Source organism: Tenrec ecaudatus, chromosome 2 (genome assembly GCF_050624435.1).
Source record: "Tenrec ecaudatus isolate mTenEca1 chromosome 2, mTenEca1.hap1, whole genome shotgun sequence".
Lineage (NCBI taxonomy): Eukaryota > Metazoa > Chordata > Mammalia > Afrosoricida > Tenrecidae > Tenrec > Tenrec ecaudatus.
Genome location: NC_134531.1, coordinates 303538386 through 303556990, shown reverse-complemented (window position 1 = coordinate 303556990; position 18605 = coordinate 303538386). Strand labels below are relative to the sequence as shown.

The window sequence follows — 18605 nt, the reverse complement described above, 5'->3', positions numbered from 1 at the left end:
AAGGGGAGCAGAGCAAGGAAGTCCTGAGGGAGTACCAAAAATAGATATTGGGGCCAAGACATGGCACCCCATCAGAGTAGACCGGAAAACACTCCTAAAGGTCAAGAAACACCTTGAACTATTTACAGGCTTTTCTTCGTTTATCATTGGTTTTTTGTTGTTGTTATTTTCTTTTGTTGCATTGTTTTGGTGCATACTATTATCTCTGCAGATCTATCTAGATAATATAACCTGGATGAACAATCTGGAGGAGAAAACAACAGGGGAGAGAGTTTGGGGGGGGGGGTTGGCATGAGAGAGGGGAGAGGGGGAGGTGGGGAAAGGAAGTGGTATTAACCAACCCAGGGACAAGGGAACAACAAGTGATCCAAAATCAGTGGGGAGGAGGGTGTAAGAGGCCTGATAGGGATTGATGAAGAGCAATATAACCGAGAGGAATTACTGAAACCCAAATGAAGGCTGAGCATGATAGTGGGACAAGAGGGACGTAAAAGGAAATAGAGGAAAGAACTAGGAGGCAAAGGGCATTTATAGAGGTCTAAATACAGGCATGCACATATGTAAATATATTTATATATAATGGGGAAATAGATCTATGTGAATATATTTATAGGTTTAGTATTAAGGTAGCAGATGGACATTCGGCCTCCACTCAAGTACTCCCTCAATGCAAAACTACTTTCTTTTATTAAACTGATATTTAGTGTAGCAACAATGAAACATACAACTCTCCTCTAATTCTTAAATGCTTCCCCCCAACCACTATCATGATCCAAATTCTACCTTACAAATCTGGCTAGACCAGAGGATGTACACTAGTACAGATAGGAAATGGACGCCCAGGCAATCCAGGACACATGAAACCCTCAGGACCAGTGGTGAGAGTGGTGATATTTGGAGGATGGAGGGAAGGTGGGTAGAAAGGGGGAACTGATGACAAGGATCGACAAGTAGCCCCCTCCCTCTGGGATGGACAACAGAAAAGTGGGTGAAGGAAGACATTGGATAGTGTAAGACATGACAAAATAATTATAAATTATCAAGGGTTCATGAGGGAGGAGTGCAGGGTAGAAGGGGAAAAATGAGGAGTTGATACCAAGGACTCAAGTAGAAAGCAAATGTTTTGAGAATGAAGATGGCAACAAATGTGCTTGACACATAATTGATGTATGAGTGGCTTGTGATAAGAGTTGTATGAGCCCCCAATAAAATGATTTTAAAAAGAAGAAAATACCCTGACTTGGATCAGGTGTACCTTAGTCCTTAAATTGACATCTTTGTGTGGATTGTAATGAGTTGTATGAGCCCCCAGTGTAATTATTTCTTAAAGCGACATCTTTGCTTTTTAACAGTCCAGATTTCTTTTTCAGCAGATTTACCCGATGCAATGTATCATTAGATTATTTTGACTGCTGCTTCCATGGATGCTGACTAGGTACTTAAGTAAAATAAAATCCTTGAAAACTTCAGTCTTTTCTTTATTTAACAAGATGCTGCTTATTGGTTCATTTACAATATTCCATTGCATATATTATACCTCATGCTATTTATCTATTTCCCTACAGATGAGTATTCAGGTAATTTCTAAATTTTAATTTCTACAATCCATACTACAAAAAATTTTTTTGCATACCAGGAAAACATGCGAAAGAGTTCTTTCTGGTGTGGGTACTCTAGAGGGCATTCCTGCGTTGTGTTTGTGCCATTTCAGTGACCCTAGCGCATGCCAAATTTTTCAAGTAGTGATGCCAATTTAGAGACTTCCTAAGATTATATAAGAACTACTGTTTCCCCATTCCTTTAGCAATATTCAGTACTACAGATAGTTTTAAAACTTTGTGTCTTTACTTTAAACTTGCTTTTCTTCAAGTTTTGGTGAAGCCAGAATCTTTTTATATGATTATCAGACATTAAGGTTTCACCTTGTGTTGAACTGCCAGTTCTTATTCTTCACACCTGCGGGCAGTTTTTCCTTTTCTAATTTATTGCTAGATAAGATATTATGAAAATGCATTAGAAGGTCCCGGTTAGAGTAAGAGAAAAATGTGAATCAAAACACAAAATCTTAAGAAAGACGAGGCTTGCTGGCTAGAGAGACACTGGTGGAACCCCTAAGAGACATTATAGCCCTTTGACACTCTCAGGCCTAGAACCAAACTGAGCCCTGTTTTCCAGTTCAGCCAAACAATGGACAGGCCTACACAGGGAACAAGAATACTGGTGAAGAATACACTTCTTAGAATAATTAACCATTTGAGATAAAAATGGCAGTATTTACCCAAGGACACAATGTAGAAAGCTTAGGGAAAAAAGGGTGAATAGAAACAGGAAACACAAGGAGAAAGTGGAGTATGTGATATTACATTGTGAGACTTGCAATCAATGACATGAAGCAAAATCTGTATGGATTGTTGAATGGAAAATTGATTTGCTCTGAAACTTTCAGCCAACTCGTAATAAAAATGAAAATAAATAAATACATACACACAACCAAACAACCAAAAAGCCCAAGTAAACATTGTGAAAATATTAATACTACCCAAAGTGATATGTAGACATAATGCAGCCCCTAATACAGATTCCACCATAATTCTTTGAAGAGATGGAAAAACCTATCATCAATTTATATGGAAAGGAAGGAGAGTCAGATAAGCAAAGTACTACTACAGAAGAACAAGGTAGGAAAACTTGCAATTACAGATTTGAAAACCCACTCTATAGCCTCTCTTATTAAAATAGCCCAGTACTAGTGCAACAGACACAGAACAAGGGAAGAGAACTGAGAATCCTGATGCAAGTTCGCCCATCTGTAAACAGCTGGTCTTTGTTAAAAGGCAAAAGTGTATAAATTTGGGGAAGAGATAGTCTCTTTAAAAAACAGTGTGGGTAAACCTAGATATCCATTTACAGAAAAAGGAAACAGGGTACAACCCTCATACCATATATAAGAACTAAGACAAGATGGATGAAATACCTACATGTAAAATCTAAAACTGTAAAGATTATCAGAGAAAAAATAGGGACAGGTTTAGGGGCTCTAACTTATGCCATAAAAGTCTGTCAAACAAAATTAAAAATGGCTAAACAGCAGGTGATACCCAGATGACTGGGGTATTCTAAAAATGGAACACTATGTGCATCAAAGTGATTTTACCAAAAGAGAACAGAGAGACCAGGGAAACAACATAACTTACAAAGGACTGATGCCCCCAAATTTATAGAACACTTCAAAATCTCAGCAACAAAAAGAGAAACAATCCAATTTTAAAATGGGCCATGGAAATGAGTTAACTCTTCACTAAAGAAGACACATAGGTGGCCAATGAATATATGATAAAGTGGTAGAAATTTCTTGATTCCCCCATTCCAAGACTATGAAGACCAAACCCACTGCTATTCCATTGATTCTGACTCATGATGATCCTATATAGTGTTTCCAAGGCTTTGTACATGGTTATGGAAGGGAGCAGATCGCTTCATCTTTTTTCCCCCCTAAAATGGTTGGTGGATTTGAACTCTTAACCTTGAAGTTAGCAGTTTAATACCTATCTGAAAGTGCCATCTGAACTTCTTGGACAGATGAAACTCAAAACAACAGTAAGATATCACCTCATTCCAGCAATAACAACAATGTTCAAAGAAACAGAAAATACAAAGGTTGGTGAAGATGTGCAGAGACTGGAGCCCTCATGCATTGCTGGTGAGGTCACGGCATGGCACAAGCACTGTAGAAAATGGAATGGCACGTTCCTAACACATTGGAAATAGAAAAACCATATGAGCCAACAATCTCACTGCTAAGAAAAATCAGTCATGGTACTAATATATGCACACCCATGTTCACTGAAGCATGTTCACAACAGAAAGAAGATGGAAACAACCTGAGCTCCCATCAATGGGCGAGTGGTTAAAAAACACTGGTACAACCAGCCTGTGTGATCACAAGGTGTCGAAGGGATCAGTTATCAGGCATCAAAGAACAAAAAATCATATCATTGTGTGCTCACCTCCATGATACGATCACTGCAGACTAATGGGTGCATAAGCAAATGTGGTGAAGAAAGGTGATGGTGCCCAACTATCAAAAGATAAAGCATCTGGGGTCTTAAAGGCTTGAAGGTAAACAAGCGGCCATCTAGCAGAGAAGCATCAAAGCCCACATAGAGGAAGCACACCAGCCTGTGTGATCATGAGGTGTCTAAGGGATCAGGCATCAAGGAACAAAAATCACATCATTGTGAATGAGGGGGAGTGCAAAGTGAGGACCCAAAGGCCATTTGTGGGCAATTGGACATGCCCTTACAGAATGGTCTTGGGGAGGAGACAGCCAGTCAGGGTGCAATGTAGCAACGATGAAACCTACAACTTTCCTCTAGTTCTTAAGTGCTTCCTCCCCCCAACTATCATGATCCCAATTCTACCTTACAAATCTGGCTGGACCAGAGGATGTACACTGGTAGAGATGGGAACTGGAAACACAGGGAATCCACGACAGATTAACCCCTCAGGACCAGTGGTGAGAGTAGTGATACTGGGAGGGTGGCCTGAAGGTTGGGGAAAAGGGGGAACCGATTACAAGGATCTACATATAACCTCCTCTCTGGAGGTTGGATAACAGAAAAGTGGGTGAAGGGAAACGTCGGACAGTGTAAGATATGACAAAATAATAATGACTTGTAACTTATCAAGAATTCATGAGGGAGGAGGTAATGGGGAGGGAGGGGAAAATGAGGAATTGATGCCAAGGGCTTAAGTAGAAAGCAAATATTTTGAGAATGACATGGCAACAAATCTACAAATGTGCTTGACACAATGGATGTATGTATGGATTGTGATAAGAGTTGTATGAGTCCCCAATAACATGATTTTAAAAAAAATAAAAGAAAAAGAAAGTTTCTAATCGAGAAAGTCTCAAATTTGAAAACAAACAGACACAAGCCACTGGTGCATTCACACAGTGGGATTCTACACTGTGTTAAAAAATAACAACAAATCTTTGAAACATGACATGAACATTATGCTTGAGGACATTATGCTGAGTGAAATAAGTCAATGATAAAGGATAAATATTGTGTAAGACCTTTATTATATAAAGTAACAAAGATTTGCACAAACACATTCTTAAATGGCTAGAGAATTGGGAAGGGAAGAAAGAATGAATCAATAACTAGGAATTAGCCACAGATGAATTTGAGTGATTGGAAAGGCAATTTACAGTACGGGTAACTCAGAATAAAATGACCAAGGCGAAGGAAGACACTATAAAGTAAACAGTAGTTAAAGGCAACAAAGGTAAGTACTATTTATTTATAAATATATTCCGTGCCATCGAGGCAACGCTGACTCAGAGCGACCCCCTGTGGGTTTCTGAGACCATTATTGCTTACGGGGTTAGGAGTCCACTTTTTCCTCTGCTGATCTGCTATTGGTTTCAAACTGCCGACCATGTGGATTGCAGCCCAATGTGTAACAAATACACCACCAGGGCTCCTATTGACAAGTATAAACATACAATGACAGTAATGCCAGTGATCTGTGAGTAGATATGTAGAAAGCTATGCAAGCTGAACAGTGGCATACTGAGAATGGAACTACGCCAATAAGAATATATAGGAGTGACAGAAGACTTCATGCATATTTATTTATATGTGTACTATGTACGCAACTATATCTGTGTACATAGTAGAGCATACAAGGGACATAATTATGGACATTTGTTAGGCATTTAGCAAACACCTTGGGTCAGTGTGTGAGAGTTCAGGACCATAGTCTCCATGAACATCAAGGTCAGTTGCCATAACAGAGTCTACAAAGATGGTTGTCTACATCTGAATCTGATGTGTAGCTACGAAGGGTCTGAAGAATAACAGAAATGTTGGTGAAGGAAGACAATGGACATTATAAGACACTAACTAATGACAATAATATGTAATTGACCAAGGATTCACGAGGGTGGTAGGGTGGGGGAGGGAGGGGAAAAAAGAGAATCTGATACCATGGGCTCAAGTAAAAAGAAAATGTTTTGGTAATGTTGATGGCAACATATGTACAAGTGTGCTTAATATAATTGAATGATGGAATGTTATAAGATTTGTAAGAGACGCTCCCAATAAAATGATTAATAAAAAAACATATCCTTTCTTTTTCCAAGGTCATAAAGATAAACTCTTCTAAAACGCTTTTAACATCTGATTTTCTTTTGTTTCTTTAAAAAAATAATTTTATTGGGGGCTCAGACAACTCTTATGACAATCCATGCATACATCCACTGTGTTAGGAACATTTGTGCATTTGTTGCCATCATCATTCTCAAAACATTTGCTTTCTACTTGAGCCCTTGATAACAGCTCCTCATTTCCCCCTTCCTCCCCATTCCCCCTCCCTCATGAATCCTTGATAATTTATAAATTATTATTATTTTGTCATATCTTACACTGTCCAATGTCTCCCTTCACCCAATTTTTTGTTGTCTATCCACAGGGAGTAGGTTATATGTAGATCCTTGTAATCTGTTTCCCCTCTTACCTCACCTTCCCTCAACTCTCAAGGTATCACCACTCTCAGCACTGGTCCTGAAGGGATCATCTGCCCTGGATCCCCTGTGTTTCCAGTTCCTATCTGTACCAGTGTACATCCTCTGGTCTAGCCAGGTTTGTAAGGCAGACTTGGGATCATGATAGTGGGTGGGGAGGAAGCATTTAAGAACTGGAGGAAAATTGCATCTTTCATTGTTGCTACCCTGCACCAGACTGGCTCGTCTCCTCCCTGTGACTCTTCTGTAAGGAGATAACATCTGATTTTCCTAATTAAATCTTTAGTCCCCTTGTAGCTTATTTTTGAACTTCCTTTGAGTTAAAGCTCTATTTTATCTATGAATAGAAACACAATGATACCACTATAATTTACCATTTGAATCGTCACTTGTCATATACTATATTTTCGTCTTGCATGGGGTCTAGTTTTGCTGGTGTCGGAAGCCCTGGGCACTCTGACTTTGGCAATGGCAGTACATACTTTTGTGCAAAGCTTCGTTCACCTCCTTCACATGTGCTTGCTTTGTTAGAAAGGGTTAGGACTAGACATACACCTATTGTGCCAAACTTACCCAAAGGTACTTGATAAAGATTTTTGGATAGAGCTAATGGCAAATCTTTTCCAAGTGCTGCCCTGTTCTTGGGTGGTAGTAATGAACTCTGGTGGTACAAGTAGCCCGAGTTAAGTGCTTGCTAGCCCCAAAGTGGTCAAATTGAACATAAGAGTTGTCGCTCTATGGAGCAAAGACCTGTTGATCGTCCCCTGTGAAGATTTCAGCCAAGGACACCCTCTGGAGTGTTGTACTCAGGCTTAAGCCATTGCTGAGTGGCGATCCACTCAATGCCACACAGCAACGCGGTGGGGGGGGGCGGTGGATTTGGGATTTGGTAGCGATATATAAAGATGTTGACATCTGTCTCTGGTCGTTGCTGACATTTATTAAAGCAGGTGGCTAATCCCTTTTAGCCTCCGTGTCTTCGTGTCTGTGGTGCAGATAAGAGCTCCTTGAGTTAGCTCAGGAAATGCGATGAGCTCGAGTGTGAAACATTCTGAGCACAGAGTCGGCCCTCTCAGAAGGGGCCCTGGCGGCACAGTGGGTGGCATGTTGGGCTGCTAGTGCAAGGTTGGCGGTTCAAACCCGCCAGCTTCTCGACAGGAGAACGTTGAGACTGTTCCTGTGAAGACGTAGCGTCTCGGAAACCCGAAGGGGCAGTTCTAGTCCGCCTTATAGGGCTGGAATGACGGGAACGTCTCAGCAACAGTGGGTTTGGTTAGGGCTTCGGTGAATTGTAAGCATTTTCCCGTCTCAGGTGCACCGCCGGCCACAGAAATATCACAGGCCCGTATTTATTTCCAGGACTTGGTTGGAGTTAGGCGACAACGTGGCATTTGTTGTTGTTCTTTTTAGCATTTGGGGGTGGGGGGAGCCCTTACAGATATCATCACATTCCATAGTTCAATCCCATCAAGCAGTATTGTACAATTGCCACCACAACCGGTTTCAAAGCATTTTCTTTCTTCTTGAACTCCTCGACAAGTGTCAGCTCCTCTTGATTCCCCCCACCCTACCCCCCAAGAACCCTTATTTATTCATGAATTTATTTTTGCCGTATTTTACACCATCCATTCTATCTTTTCACACCCACTTCTATTGTTCACTCCCTGTGAGTGAGGCTATGTAGTCATCAATGCTATGGGCTCCCCCTTGCTCGCCCCCCCCCCATTACCCTCCAGGCTCTAGTTTTGGTGTGTGGGTTTGGAAAAGGATGCAAAGCCGGCAGTTTGACCACCTTGCTGCCATCAACTGAAGATGGCTTCAGAAAAGGACTTGCTGGGTCTCCACAGCCAAGAGAAGGCTTGAGCTCTGCCCGGGATCTCCTACTTCTCGGGCTAGCTGGAGAGCTAGCAGCCACATGCTCTTGATTTCTCATACTTTCGTTCTGCCCTAGCTGACTTCTTGTGTCTGTCACCACCAGCACACTGAACCTCGCCTCCATGATTTCATAGTTTGTCAGAAAACTGACACTGCTGGCTACAGACTGCCAGGCGGAGAGATCACCCAGGCCGGGGAGGTGCTGGGTGAAGGGGCACCACTGGCTGGCAGTGACAGCAGCTAGTGCCTCACCTGCTGCCTTCCCGTGCCACCGCCCATTTTTATTCTTTAGTTGCTGACTTTATTGATAGGAAACAGTCTCTGTCTTGGCTCACCCTGTGTCATATTTACAAGTTTAGAGCGTTCTTTGTCATCTGGGATGTTTGCATAAGAAGATTTGGCATGTGAGGTGAAAGGTTTCACTTGCTTAAACAAAAGGCAGAGGAATAGAAAGAATGATAAGAAGGTAAAATCCGGAGAAAGAGTCCCTGGGGGTTATTATCTTCTGACTGAGTCAGATTATCATTCAGACTTTAGGAGCAGCTGCGAGCCACCCAACTCCCCATGGGAGGCTCCATCATTGAGCACACCAGGGCTGATGATGATTATGTTGATGATGAGAGACCAGGAGGAATGGGGAGGGTGGTGGTGGTGAAAAGCAGGATAAGTCACTCTTAATTGATCAATTGTAATTTAGTTTCCACAGTGATTGCCCCATACTACGGTCCCACAAATGGGGCATGAGAATCCCAATCTCTCCACACTCTCGCCGGCATTTGTTATTTTCTGCCGTACTGAACTTTGCTGTTGCACTGTGGTGAATGGTTTCTCATTGGCATCCTGAATTGCAGCTCTCTAGTGGCAACGATAGCAAGCATTTCTTCCTGTGTCCTTTGGCTGCCTGATTGTCTTCTTTGGTAACGTAACGTGTCTGTTTGTGTCCTCTGCCCTTTATAAAACTTGGATTTAGTTTTTTTGTTGAGGAATCAAGGTTTTCAATCATTTTTTTAAAGTTTAGTCTGTTGGCTATGTCATTGCTGAATATATTTCTCAGTCCATAGAATTTCTTTATAATATTTTGGAGAATTGTTTTTATGTACACAAATACTATTCTTTCAGAAGGTCCCAGTCATCTAGATTCTCTGCTGTTTGTGCGTATTTTTTGTTATGTCTATGCCAAAAATTAGCGCCCTCTAAAATTGCCTTTATTTTTCCTTTTATATAGGTTTAGATTGTACTCTTAGGTCTTTGATCAATCTTGAGTTAGTTTTTGTAAATGGTGTGATGTATGAATCTTGTTTATTTTTCTGAAAATATATATCCATTCAGTTTTCCCAGTACTATTTGTTAAAGATATTGTCCTTTCCTCATTCAATGGATTTCAGCCCTTTGTTGAAGATCAGCTGTCCATAGATTGATTTAATTCTAGGTTCTTAATTCTGTTTCATTGCATTGTGTACCTGCCATTGTGCCAGCTGTTTTGACTACTCTCCTGTGAAAGCTGGACACCGAATAAGAGAGACCTAAGAATCGATGCACTTGAATGACGGTGCTGGCAAAGAATACGGAAAGTATCATGGACTATCAGGAGAACAAGCATATCTGTCTTGGATGAGCCAGAGCTAGAATACTCCGTAGAAGCAAGGAGGCAAGAGTTGGTCTCACCTACCTTGGACATGTAGTCAGGAGAGGCCAGTCCGTGGAAAATCACATCATACTTGTTAAAGTGGAAGGTCAGTGAACAAGAAGATGACCCTTGAGGAGATGGCTTGACATAGTGGCTGTAACAATGGTCTCAAACATGAAACCAATTGTGAAAATTAAATATTAGCTCATTCCTTGTGCTGCACATAGAGTTGCTATGAGTCAGCACTGACCGGACTGCACCTAACAATAATGACAGCTGTTGAGTAGGTTTTGAAATTGGGCGATACGAGACCTTCTACTTTTCTTCTTCTTCTTCTTCTTCTTCTTCTTCTTCTTCTTCTTCTTCTTCTTCTTCTTCTTCTTCTTCTTCTTCTTCTTCAGTAGTGTTTGCTTATCTGGGATATATTGTCTTTCCATATAAAGTTAATTATTTGTTTTTTCATCTGCTGGATGATTGCTGATGGTATCTAGATCAGGACTGTATACTTTTCAATTACTGGTTCTTATGGCCATTTTCACAATGTAGACTTGTATGCCTCTTTGAGTTTCTTATAGTGTTCTTGGTTTACATCTTTGTATTTCTGATTAATTTTTTCCTATGTATTTTGCTTTTTATTGCTTTACATCAGTGGTATTAGTTTCCTAAATATTTTTTTTTCAGAGTTTTCCTTGCTGTAAAGAATCTGACTGAGTTTTGTGTGCTGATCTTGTGCCCTGCCACTTTGCTGACTCTTTCAAGTATTCTCAGCAGTTGTCTTGCAGAGTCTCTGGGGTTTCTATATATCAGATCCTATCATCAGCAAAGAGGGATAGTTTTATTTCTTCCTGGTTCATTTGGATGCCTTTAATTTTGCTGTCTTGAATTATTGCAACAGCTAAGACCCCCAGTGGAGGAGCCCTGGCGGCTAATTGTTACCCACTGGGATGCTGTCGACAAGGTTCAAAGTTTGAAATCGCCATCCATCCCTCTGAAGAAGACAGGGCTTTCTGTCCCCGTAAAAAGTTGGTCTTGGCACTGGGAGGGAAGGGGGTGTAGAAATGGAGAACCGATCTCGGGGATCTATGTGTAACCTCCTCTCTGGGAGATGGGCAATGGGAAGGTGGGTGAGGGGAGATGCCAGGCAGTGTAAGATAAGATAAAATAATTATTCGTAAACTATTAAGGGTTCAGGGGGAAGGGGGGAACGGGGAGGGAGGGAGAGGGAAAAAAAGGAAAACGAGCTGATTCCAGGAACCCAAGTGGAAGGTGAATTTTGAGAATGATGAGGGCAATGAATATATAAGGGTGCCTTACTCAATTGATGTATGTATGGATTGTGATAAGAGTTGTATGAGCCCCAATAAAATGATTTATTAAATTAAAAAAAGTTGGTCTTGGAAACTCACAGGGGAAGTTCTATCCTGTCATTTAGAGTCTCTCTGAGTGGGCACGGACATGATGGAAGTGAGTTATTACTTTATTAACGCCTTCCAATACTGTGTTACTCGGTGTGGTCATATACGGCATCCTTGCTTGGTGTCCACTCACAGAAAGAGTGCTTTTGGTCTTTCTCCATTGAGAATAATGCTGGCTGTTGGTTTCCCATGCACAACATTAATTACGACAGGTTTATACAGTGGGCAATACACCAGGGAGGCACGCCCCCCCCAGAACAATCAAACACATGAGATCAAAAGAGCAGTATTTGGGGAGGAACTTCAGAAGGCAGGAGTAGATAGAAAAGAGGGGTGCAGGGAAGGGGGAAGAGTTCTGCTGATTGGTGAGTGCTGTAAACAGTGTCACCAAGCAAGGTCACGTCTCAATTGTTGGATGGAAATGGACTTACTATGTGGACTTTCACTCTAATAATAGTCAAATGTCTGGATGTCTCCAAATAGCCCAGGATCATTTCTGTCAAAGCTCTAGAATACACAAAAGCCACATGGAGAGTGCTTTCTAAGAAGGCTCAATGAAAGTTTTTTTTTAAAATTCAGAATCCTGAGCCTGCTCCCACTGACTGTTTAGAAGATGGCACGAGGCCCGGGAATTTGTATTTTATTAACTAGTGCGCTGTTTCTGCTACTCTGTGTCCTACAGGACGCACTTGGAGAGACACTGCTCTCGGATCACGGGGACTCCTCGGTGTTTGTGGAGGTGCAGTCAGAGGCAGAAACTCATAAACTCAGTAGTTGTTTAAGCCCCTCTCCCTCTCCTCCAAACAAACAAACCCCAAACTCACTGCCACAGAGACAATTCTGACTCATCGCAACCCTTTCGGACAGGGCAGAACTGCCCCTGCGTTTTTCTGAGACTGTAACTGTTGACAGGAGTTCAAGCCCTCATCTTTCTCCTGCTCAGAGCAGGTGGTGGTTTTGACCTGCTGACTTTATAATTAGCAGCCCAACACTAAATTGGTCCAAAGTATCATGGGGGATAGAGCTTGCTTTATCTATCTATCTATCTATCTATCTATCTATCTATCTATCTATCTATCTATCTATCTATCACCATGGATTTAACATTAAAAAGGGAACTAGAACTTGTATACTGACAGGATGAAGACGGCACTGTTGGTTAGAGACACACTGTTCTTTCTTTTCATTTTAATCTGCAGAAGCCTCTTAAAGCTTATAATAATTTAGATTTCTCTCCCTATAAGATTGTATGGTCCTTGAGGGAAAATTTGTCTTCTTATCTCTATATATGAAGGACAGTCCCTGAATGCAGTTGATACTTATTGAACTTGGTGAATATGAATAAGTGTATGAATGAGTGTAGTGGTGTAAGGACTTTTTACAGTTATAAGGGGGGTAAGTTGGAAGTTGATGGAAAGGGCTAGGGAGGATTATGTTCAGAACATTAGGAATTGAAAGTATGAAATCCCATGTGGGCCTATGGCACTTCCCTCAACAACTGAGTACATTGATAGAGGAATGTTTGCTAGGAAGCAAAATGTATTTAAACAATACCATATGAATTTATACAAGGAATATATTACTTATACCCATTTCCTACATGACTTATAGCAAGGTTAAAGAGACTGGATGGAATTGTATGACGATATTTGCAAATATCAGGGTTTAATACCAAGGGTCCTGACTCTAGGTGTCTTAGAATTCATCATGTGCTGTATATACTCGAGTACAAGTGGCCCGAATATCAGCCGAGGCACTTAATTTTATCATAAAAACTGCATAACAAGTGTGCTGAGAAATTCAGCTTATACATGAGTATATACGGTAATTCTTCCTGTCTTTTCTTTTATTCCAATAGGTCTCCTGCATCTTGGCAGCACCATCCAGAAAGACAAGGGGCACACTCATGCTCTCCTAGTTAGGGCAGTGGGTTAAGATGGGCTACAAGAGAATGGGAAACTCTCTTGTAGACCAAAGCTCCTCTTTGGACGTTCTTGTACGCACCTGAGGCTGATAACCACTGAGATGTTTCCTTCCCACGGAGTCCTGGAATCCCAGGTTCCTTTTCCATTACACTGGTGCAAGATTGGAAGAAAGAAGGGGAATTTCTACTCCTGTCAGAAGAGTTACAGTCTTAGAAACCCACAGGGGCAATGCCACCCTGACCTGTAGGGTCACTGTGAGCTGGCCTTGACTCAATGGCAGTGTGTTGGTTCAATTTGGTTTCAAGATAACTTCCTTCTCCATGCTTCCATTCTTCATGTCAGGCATATGAGTCATCCTAAGAATTCTCACAAATTGTGTAACCAGTGAGGGATGTAACATTTCCAGTCCTGTTTCCTTGGTCTCTTCAAACTGACTAGCTTTCGGAGGGGCAGTCCGTATTTGTTCCCCAGTAGGCGCCTCAAGCCTTTGGAGCACTCTGCTACTGCGTGTCTGCTCCACACAGTGACACGACTAGGACGATGCTCTGAATGCTTGGAGTTTCGTGCTTGACTTCACTCCAGTTTTATTGTGTCTTCCTTTCTCACTCTTGGCACCAGGAGGAGTCTCTTCGTGGAGGCAGTGTATGTTAGGAAGGTTTATTTTCTTAGAAATGATAGGATGTGGTTTACAGAAGTACTGCCACCTCTGATCATCGTGATAGTTTAGACGAGGGGTGGAAAGGCACACTCATCGCTGTTGACTTCAGTTCTCACAGAAGGTGGCACATGACAGGCCTGGGAAGTGGGGAAACAGGATGAGTCTGATCTGAAACTACCAGGAAGGCAGGCTATTCAAAGGGCGTGTTCCCCAAATATAAATTCATACATGAATTCTGAAGGTTTATCTTCTCCACTTTGTACTGGACAGGTATTGGTTTCACCTCTGAGGAAGAGGAGTTAGCCATTTTTAATTTGGGGTCAGCAGCCTCTGCTCTTTTGGAGTCTGGAAACACTGTACATTCTTGGAAGAGAATTAAGTTGGAATTCACTTAGAGGAGAGAAAATGACGGTAAGAAAATTCTGAACTTTTGAAATTTGGGAGAGAGTGAGGGCAAGGAAGAATGGACAATCAAAACATTAAAAAAAATCTACCTGTCTATAAAAAAAACAAAATGAATACAAAAGACAAAGAAAAAAACTGCCTATGATTGGAGACACTTTGTTTCATGTGTTCGGGTAAATGGTATGTTTGAGTTCAATAAACAGTTCGTATTTGCTTGGTGCTGTGGAATTTACAGATGTGTATTGAAATGAGTTGTTACTGTGACTTAGAAATATTTTATTTGGGTGGGTGGCTTAAGATAAAATTTTCTTCTTTCCTCCCCATCGTCTGTGCCTGTGTGTTTCAATATTCAGAATAGCCTATTTGGCTCTAATCTCACTCTGACATATCCAGAAAACAACAAGGCTGGAGAATCTTTTCTTCTGTTCTGTTTTGAGTCCTCTCCTTTTATGCCTGATTTGTAGTTGATGTGGCCCAAATACTAAGAATTAACACTGAACATGTGATTTAGATCTTTGGACTTCCCCAGTCTATTCCTAGGTGTTAGAGTTTAAAAATAATGCCTTTCTGGGGAGTAAGTGAGTCATCAATAGAAAGAAAGAAAGAAAAAAGGACCCATGAAGCTATCAGGTCAATGTTGCTTCTTGTCCTCAGCCATGAGGATGCTGTTTTGTGTCAGTGGGAACCGAAGCTTTCCTGGAGTAGAGAAAGAACAGGAGTTTTTAGGATGAACTGCAACTGGACGCCGCTGGCTTGATGTTTAAGCACATTGCTTCAGGCCTGGGTGACCCTCTTTCGCCAGGAGAGAACGAGGGGTAGGGGCAGTGAGACAGGATACTGAGAAGGATTTCCTTTCTCTGGCGAATTTGCCTGTCTTCTCAGCTGGCTGCCAGCAGTTAAGTTCTGTTGTGGGAGAGAAAGACCCAAAGCTTTCCTTCAAGAAGGAACCTATCTACCCCTTGGATTTAAATCTAATCCAACTCTGATCACGTGGATTTTCAAAAGCAACCAGCTGTACTGCAAACAGGGAACGAAACACCTGTGCGAGCTGTGACACCTGGCTGGCTTGTCTGGTCTTCCAAGACTTCTACCTTTGACAAGAGGCAGCTTGTCATTTTCTCTCTCTTCATGGAAATTCATTTGAGTTCTCCTTTTTGGCATGATTACACATTACAAGGTTCCCACTTTTGCAGGTCTCACTGGGTAGAGATATGAATAATGATGTTCTGGGAGATAACAGTGAAATGATGTTTGAGGGTGTAGATATCCCACACAAATTAAACTGAATGGTATTTTCATTGCTAGGAGCAAGTGACTCTGTTGCGTCCCTTCCAAAGTACCAGATTTAACCCTGTTGCCATGGAGTCAATGCTGAGTCGTGACCGCTCCAGGTGTTACAGACTAGAACTGCTCCAGAGAGACTTCCTGGTTATGCAGCCTTTCCGGAAACCCACTGCCAGGCCCTGTTCATGTGTCACTGGGTAGGTTTGAGCTGCCGGACTGTTTGGCTGCTAGCCAAGTGCAAACCCACTGGGCCTTAGCCAGACAAATCCAGCAAGTCTACTGTGACTTCATTTCATTTGGGTATTTTAAACAGAGAAAAATCAGAAGACCCCAATTGGCTAATTGAACTAGAAGCCGGAGCTTATTCTTCCCCCTGCTCTGGTCCCCTCATATCATCCTGCTTCCAGAGCCTCCAGTGATTCCCCATTGCCTCTGCTCTGTGGATCAATGTCCTTGCTGAGATAGGTCGACCCTCTCAAATCTGGGCCTCAAGAGCCTCAAAGCTGGTCGTGGGGGTGTTTGAGGAGGACTGTTTGTCTTGAAGGTTTACAGTCCCTGAAAAAACCCAAACTACTGCCATCTAGCTAGTCAATGCCTACCCCGCGCTGCCCTGTAGGGCAGGGGAGAACTGCCCCTGTGGCTTTCTGAACCTGCCACTGTTTATGGGAGTAGGGAGCCCCTTCTGTGTCCTGCAGAGGAGCTGATGACCCAGTGGGCTGTGGATCTCAGTCCCAGTGATCACTATGCCACCAGGGCCCCTTTCCAGTCACTAGGACACATTTACATAATCTCTCCAACATAGGCACTATGTTTGCTTGTGTGAAAGGGATTAATTATTTAAATCTAAAACACTTAAAAGCAACCGCAAGATGTGTAATGCTGATTTGGTATTTCTTCCTTTTTAAAATGCCAGGAGCCTAAAAAATGGAGATGGCCTCAAGCTCCCATCTCTGGGAGGCCCTAATTATGTTCTACAGAGGCTGTGCAATCTCTGCCAATACAGGGAGGCTCATGAGGACAGGCCTTCGACACAGAATCACACAAGTCAGCTCCTACTCATGCCACATCCCGTGCGTCAGAGTGGAACTGTGTTCCCTAGTTTACAGTGGCTGACTTGGGGGAGTACATTCCAGGCTTTTCTTCAGCGGAGCCTCTGGGTGTTCTCAAACCTGTAACCTTTCATCATTTGCACCACCCATAGACCCCAGAAGATGTAACGATTTATCTCCAGGTTCAGTAGGGAATAGAAAGAAGAGTAGATTTAGGGACCTTATGTTCAAGGAGTTTCTCTAATTGCAGTGTGTGAAAGAGCCATGGAAGATCTCAGTCCTCTAAACCAAAAGCAGAAGCAAACTTAGAGGCAGGTTATGCATAATCGCCAAATGTTGTGTGTACGTGCTTCTTGCTTTCTGCAGTTTAAACTTGTTCATCTTACTTGACTCGATAGTTTTCCTTGTTTACTTTTGTTTTACTTGGGGCGAGTGGAGGATGATGTGACATGGTTTGCTAATACTGTATTTGTATGGCTGCTTGCTTTGGAGAGATTCATTGTAATTCTCATTTGGTTTGACTTTTATTTCTTTTGGTACTTTTACTTGTTTTCCTTGGGGTGAGTTGAGGATAGCATGAGCTTGTTCAACAGATTTGCATTTACTTTATGGCTATTATTCTTTGGAATGACTCATTTTAATTCTGAGAGCAGTGTTAGGAAGTACTCACTCACTCACTCTCTCATTTGCTCACTCTGAGCTACATAGGACAGAGTAGAACTGCCTCTGATTTCTGAGGCTCCAAATAAAATCTCTACAGGAGGAGACAGCTCCATATTTCTATGGAGGAATGGCTAGTGGTTTCACACTGTTGACCTTCTGGTAGCATCTCAGTGTATAACCCACTACCCCACCAGGACCACTTGTGTGTTATGAGATAGATATTTCCTTCTTTCTTTAATAAAAATAATTTTATTGGGGACACATACAACTTTTATCACAATCCATGCATACATCCATGTGTCAAGCACATGTGTACATTTTTTGACATCAACATTCTCAATACATTTGCTTTCTACTTGAGTCCTTGGTTTAAGTTCCTCATTTCCCCTCCTTCCCCTCCCATCCCTCCCTCGTGAACTTTTGATAATTTATAAATTCGTATCATTATTTCATGTCTTACACTGACTGATGTCTCCTTTCAACCACTTTTCTGTTGTCTGTCCCCCTGGGAGGGGGGTTTTATATATATCATTGTGATTGGTTCCCCCTTCCAACCCCCACCTTCCCCTTAACCTCCTGGTATCACTTTTCTCAATATTGGTCCTGAGGGGTTCATCTGTCCTGGATTCCCTGTGTCTTCAGCTCTTATCTATACCCATGTATATGCTCTGGTCTAGCGGGATTTGTAAGGGAGAATTGGGGTCATGATAGTGAGGGTGTAGGGGGTAAGAAGCATTAAAGAACAAGAGGAAAGTTGTATGTTTCATTGGTGCTGTGCTGCACCCTGTCTCATCTCTTCCTTGTGACTCTTCTGTAAGGGGATGTCCAATTGTCTATTGATGGGCTTTGGGTCTCCACTCTGCACTTTCCCTCATTCACAATGATGTGATTTTTTTTTTTGTTCTTGGTCTTTGATACCTGATACCTGAGAGATAGGCCTTTACATTTGCCCCATTGTGTGAAAAGGGAGAAATAACTTGCTCAAAGTCACATAGCTCATAATTCATTGTGTTATGCAGGGTTAAGTAGAGAAAAAAAATCCAATGACACTCATGTGTAAGAAAGAGCTTTATATCACGAAGTAATTGTATATCAGGAAAACATGCCAGCCCAGTCCAAGTCAAGTCCATAAGTCTGATAATAGTCAGTAGTCCCTCCTCAGACTCACCAGT

At 41.9% G+C, this 18605-nt stretch overlaps 1 protein-coding gene across 10 annotated transcripts in view; it reads left to right on the top strand.

Annotated features, from left to right (window-relative positions):
- Positions 1-18605, top strand: part of LOC142439915 (transmembrane protein 45A-like) — a 125634-nt gene that overhangs the window by 80334 nt on the left and 26695 nt on the right. Inside the window, exon 4 of one of the 10 annotated variants that reach the window (XM_075542632.1) lies at positions 14303-14443. The exons of 8 other annotated variants lie outside the window; for them this stretch is intronic. In XM_075542632.1, coding sequence (XP_075398747.1) covers positions 14438-14443 — 6 coding nt within the window. In that variant the 5' untranslated portion in view covers positions 14303-14437. Of the gene's footprint in view, positions 1-14302; positions 14444-15767; positions 15919-18605 lie in introns of those variants that run through there. One more of the 10 variants, XM_075542630.1, reaches the window with a different exon arrangement.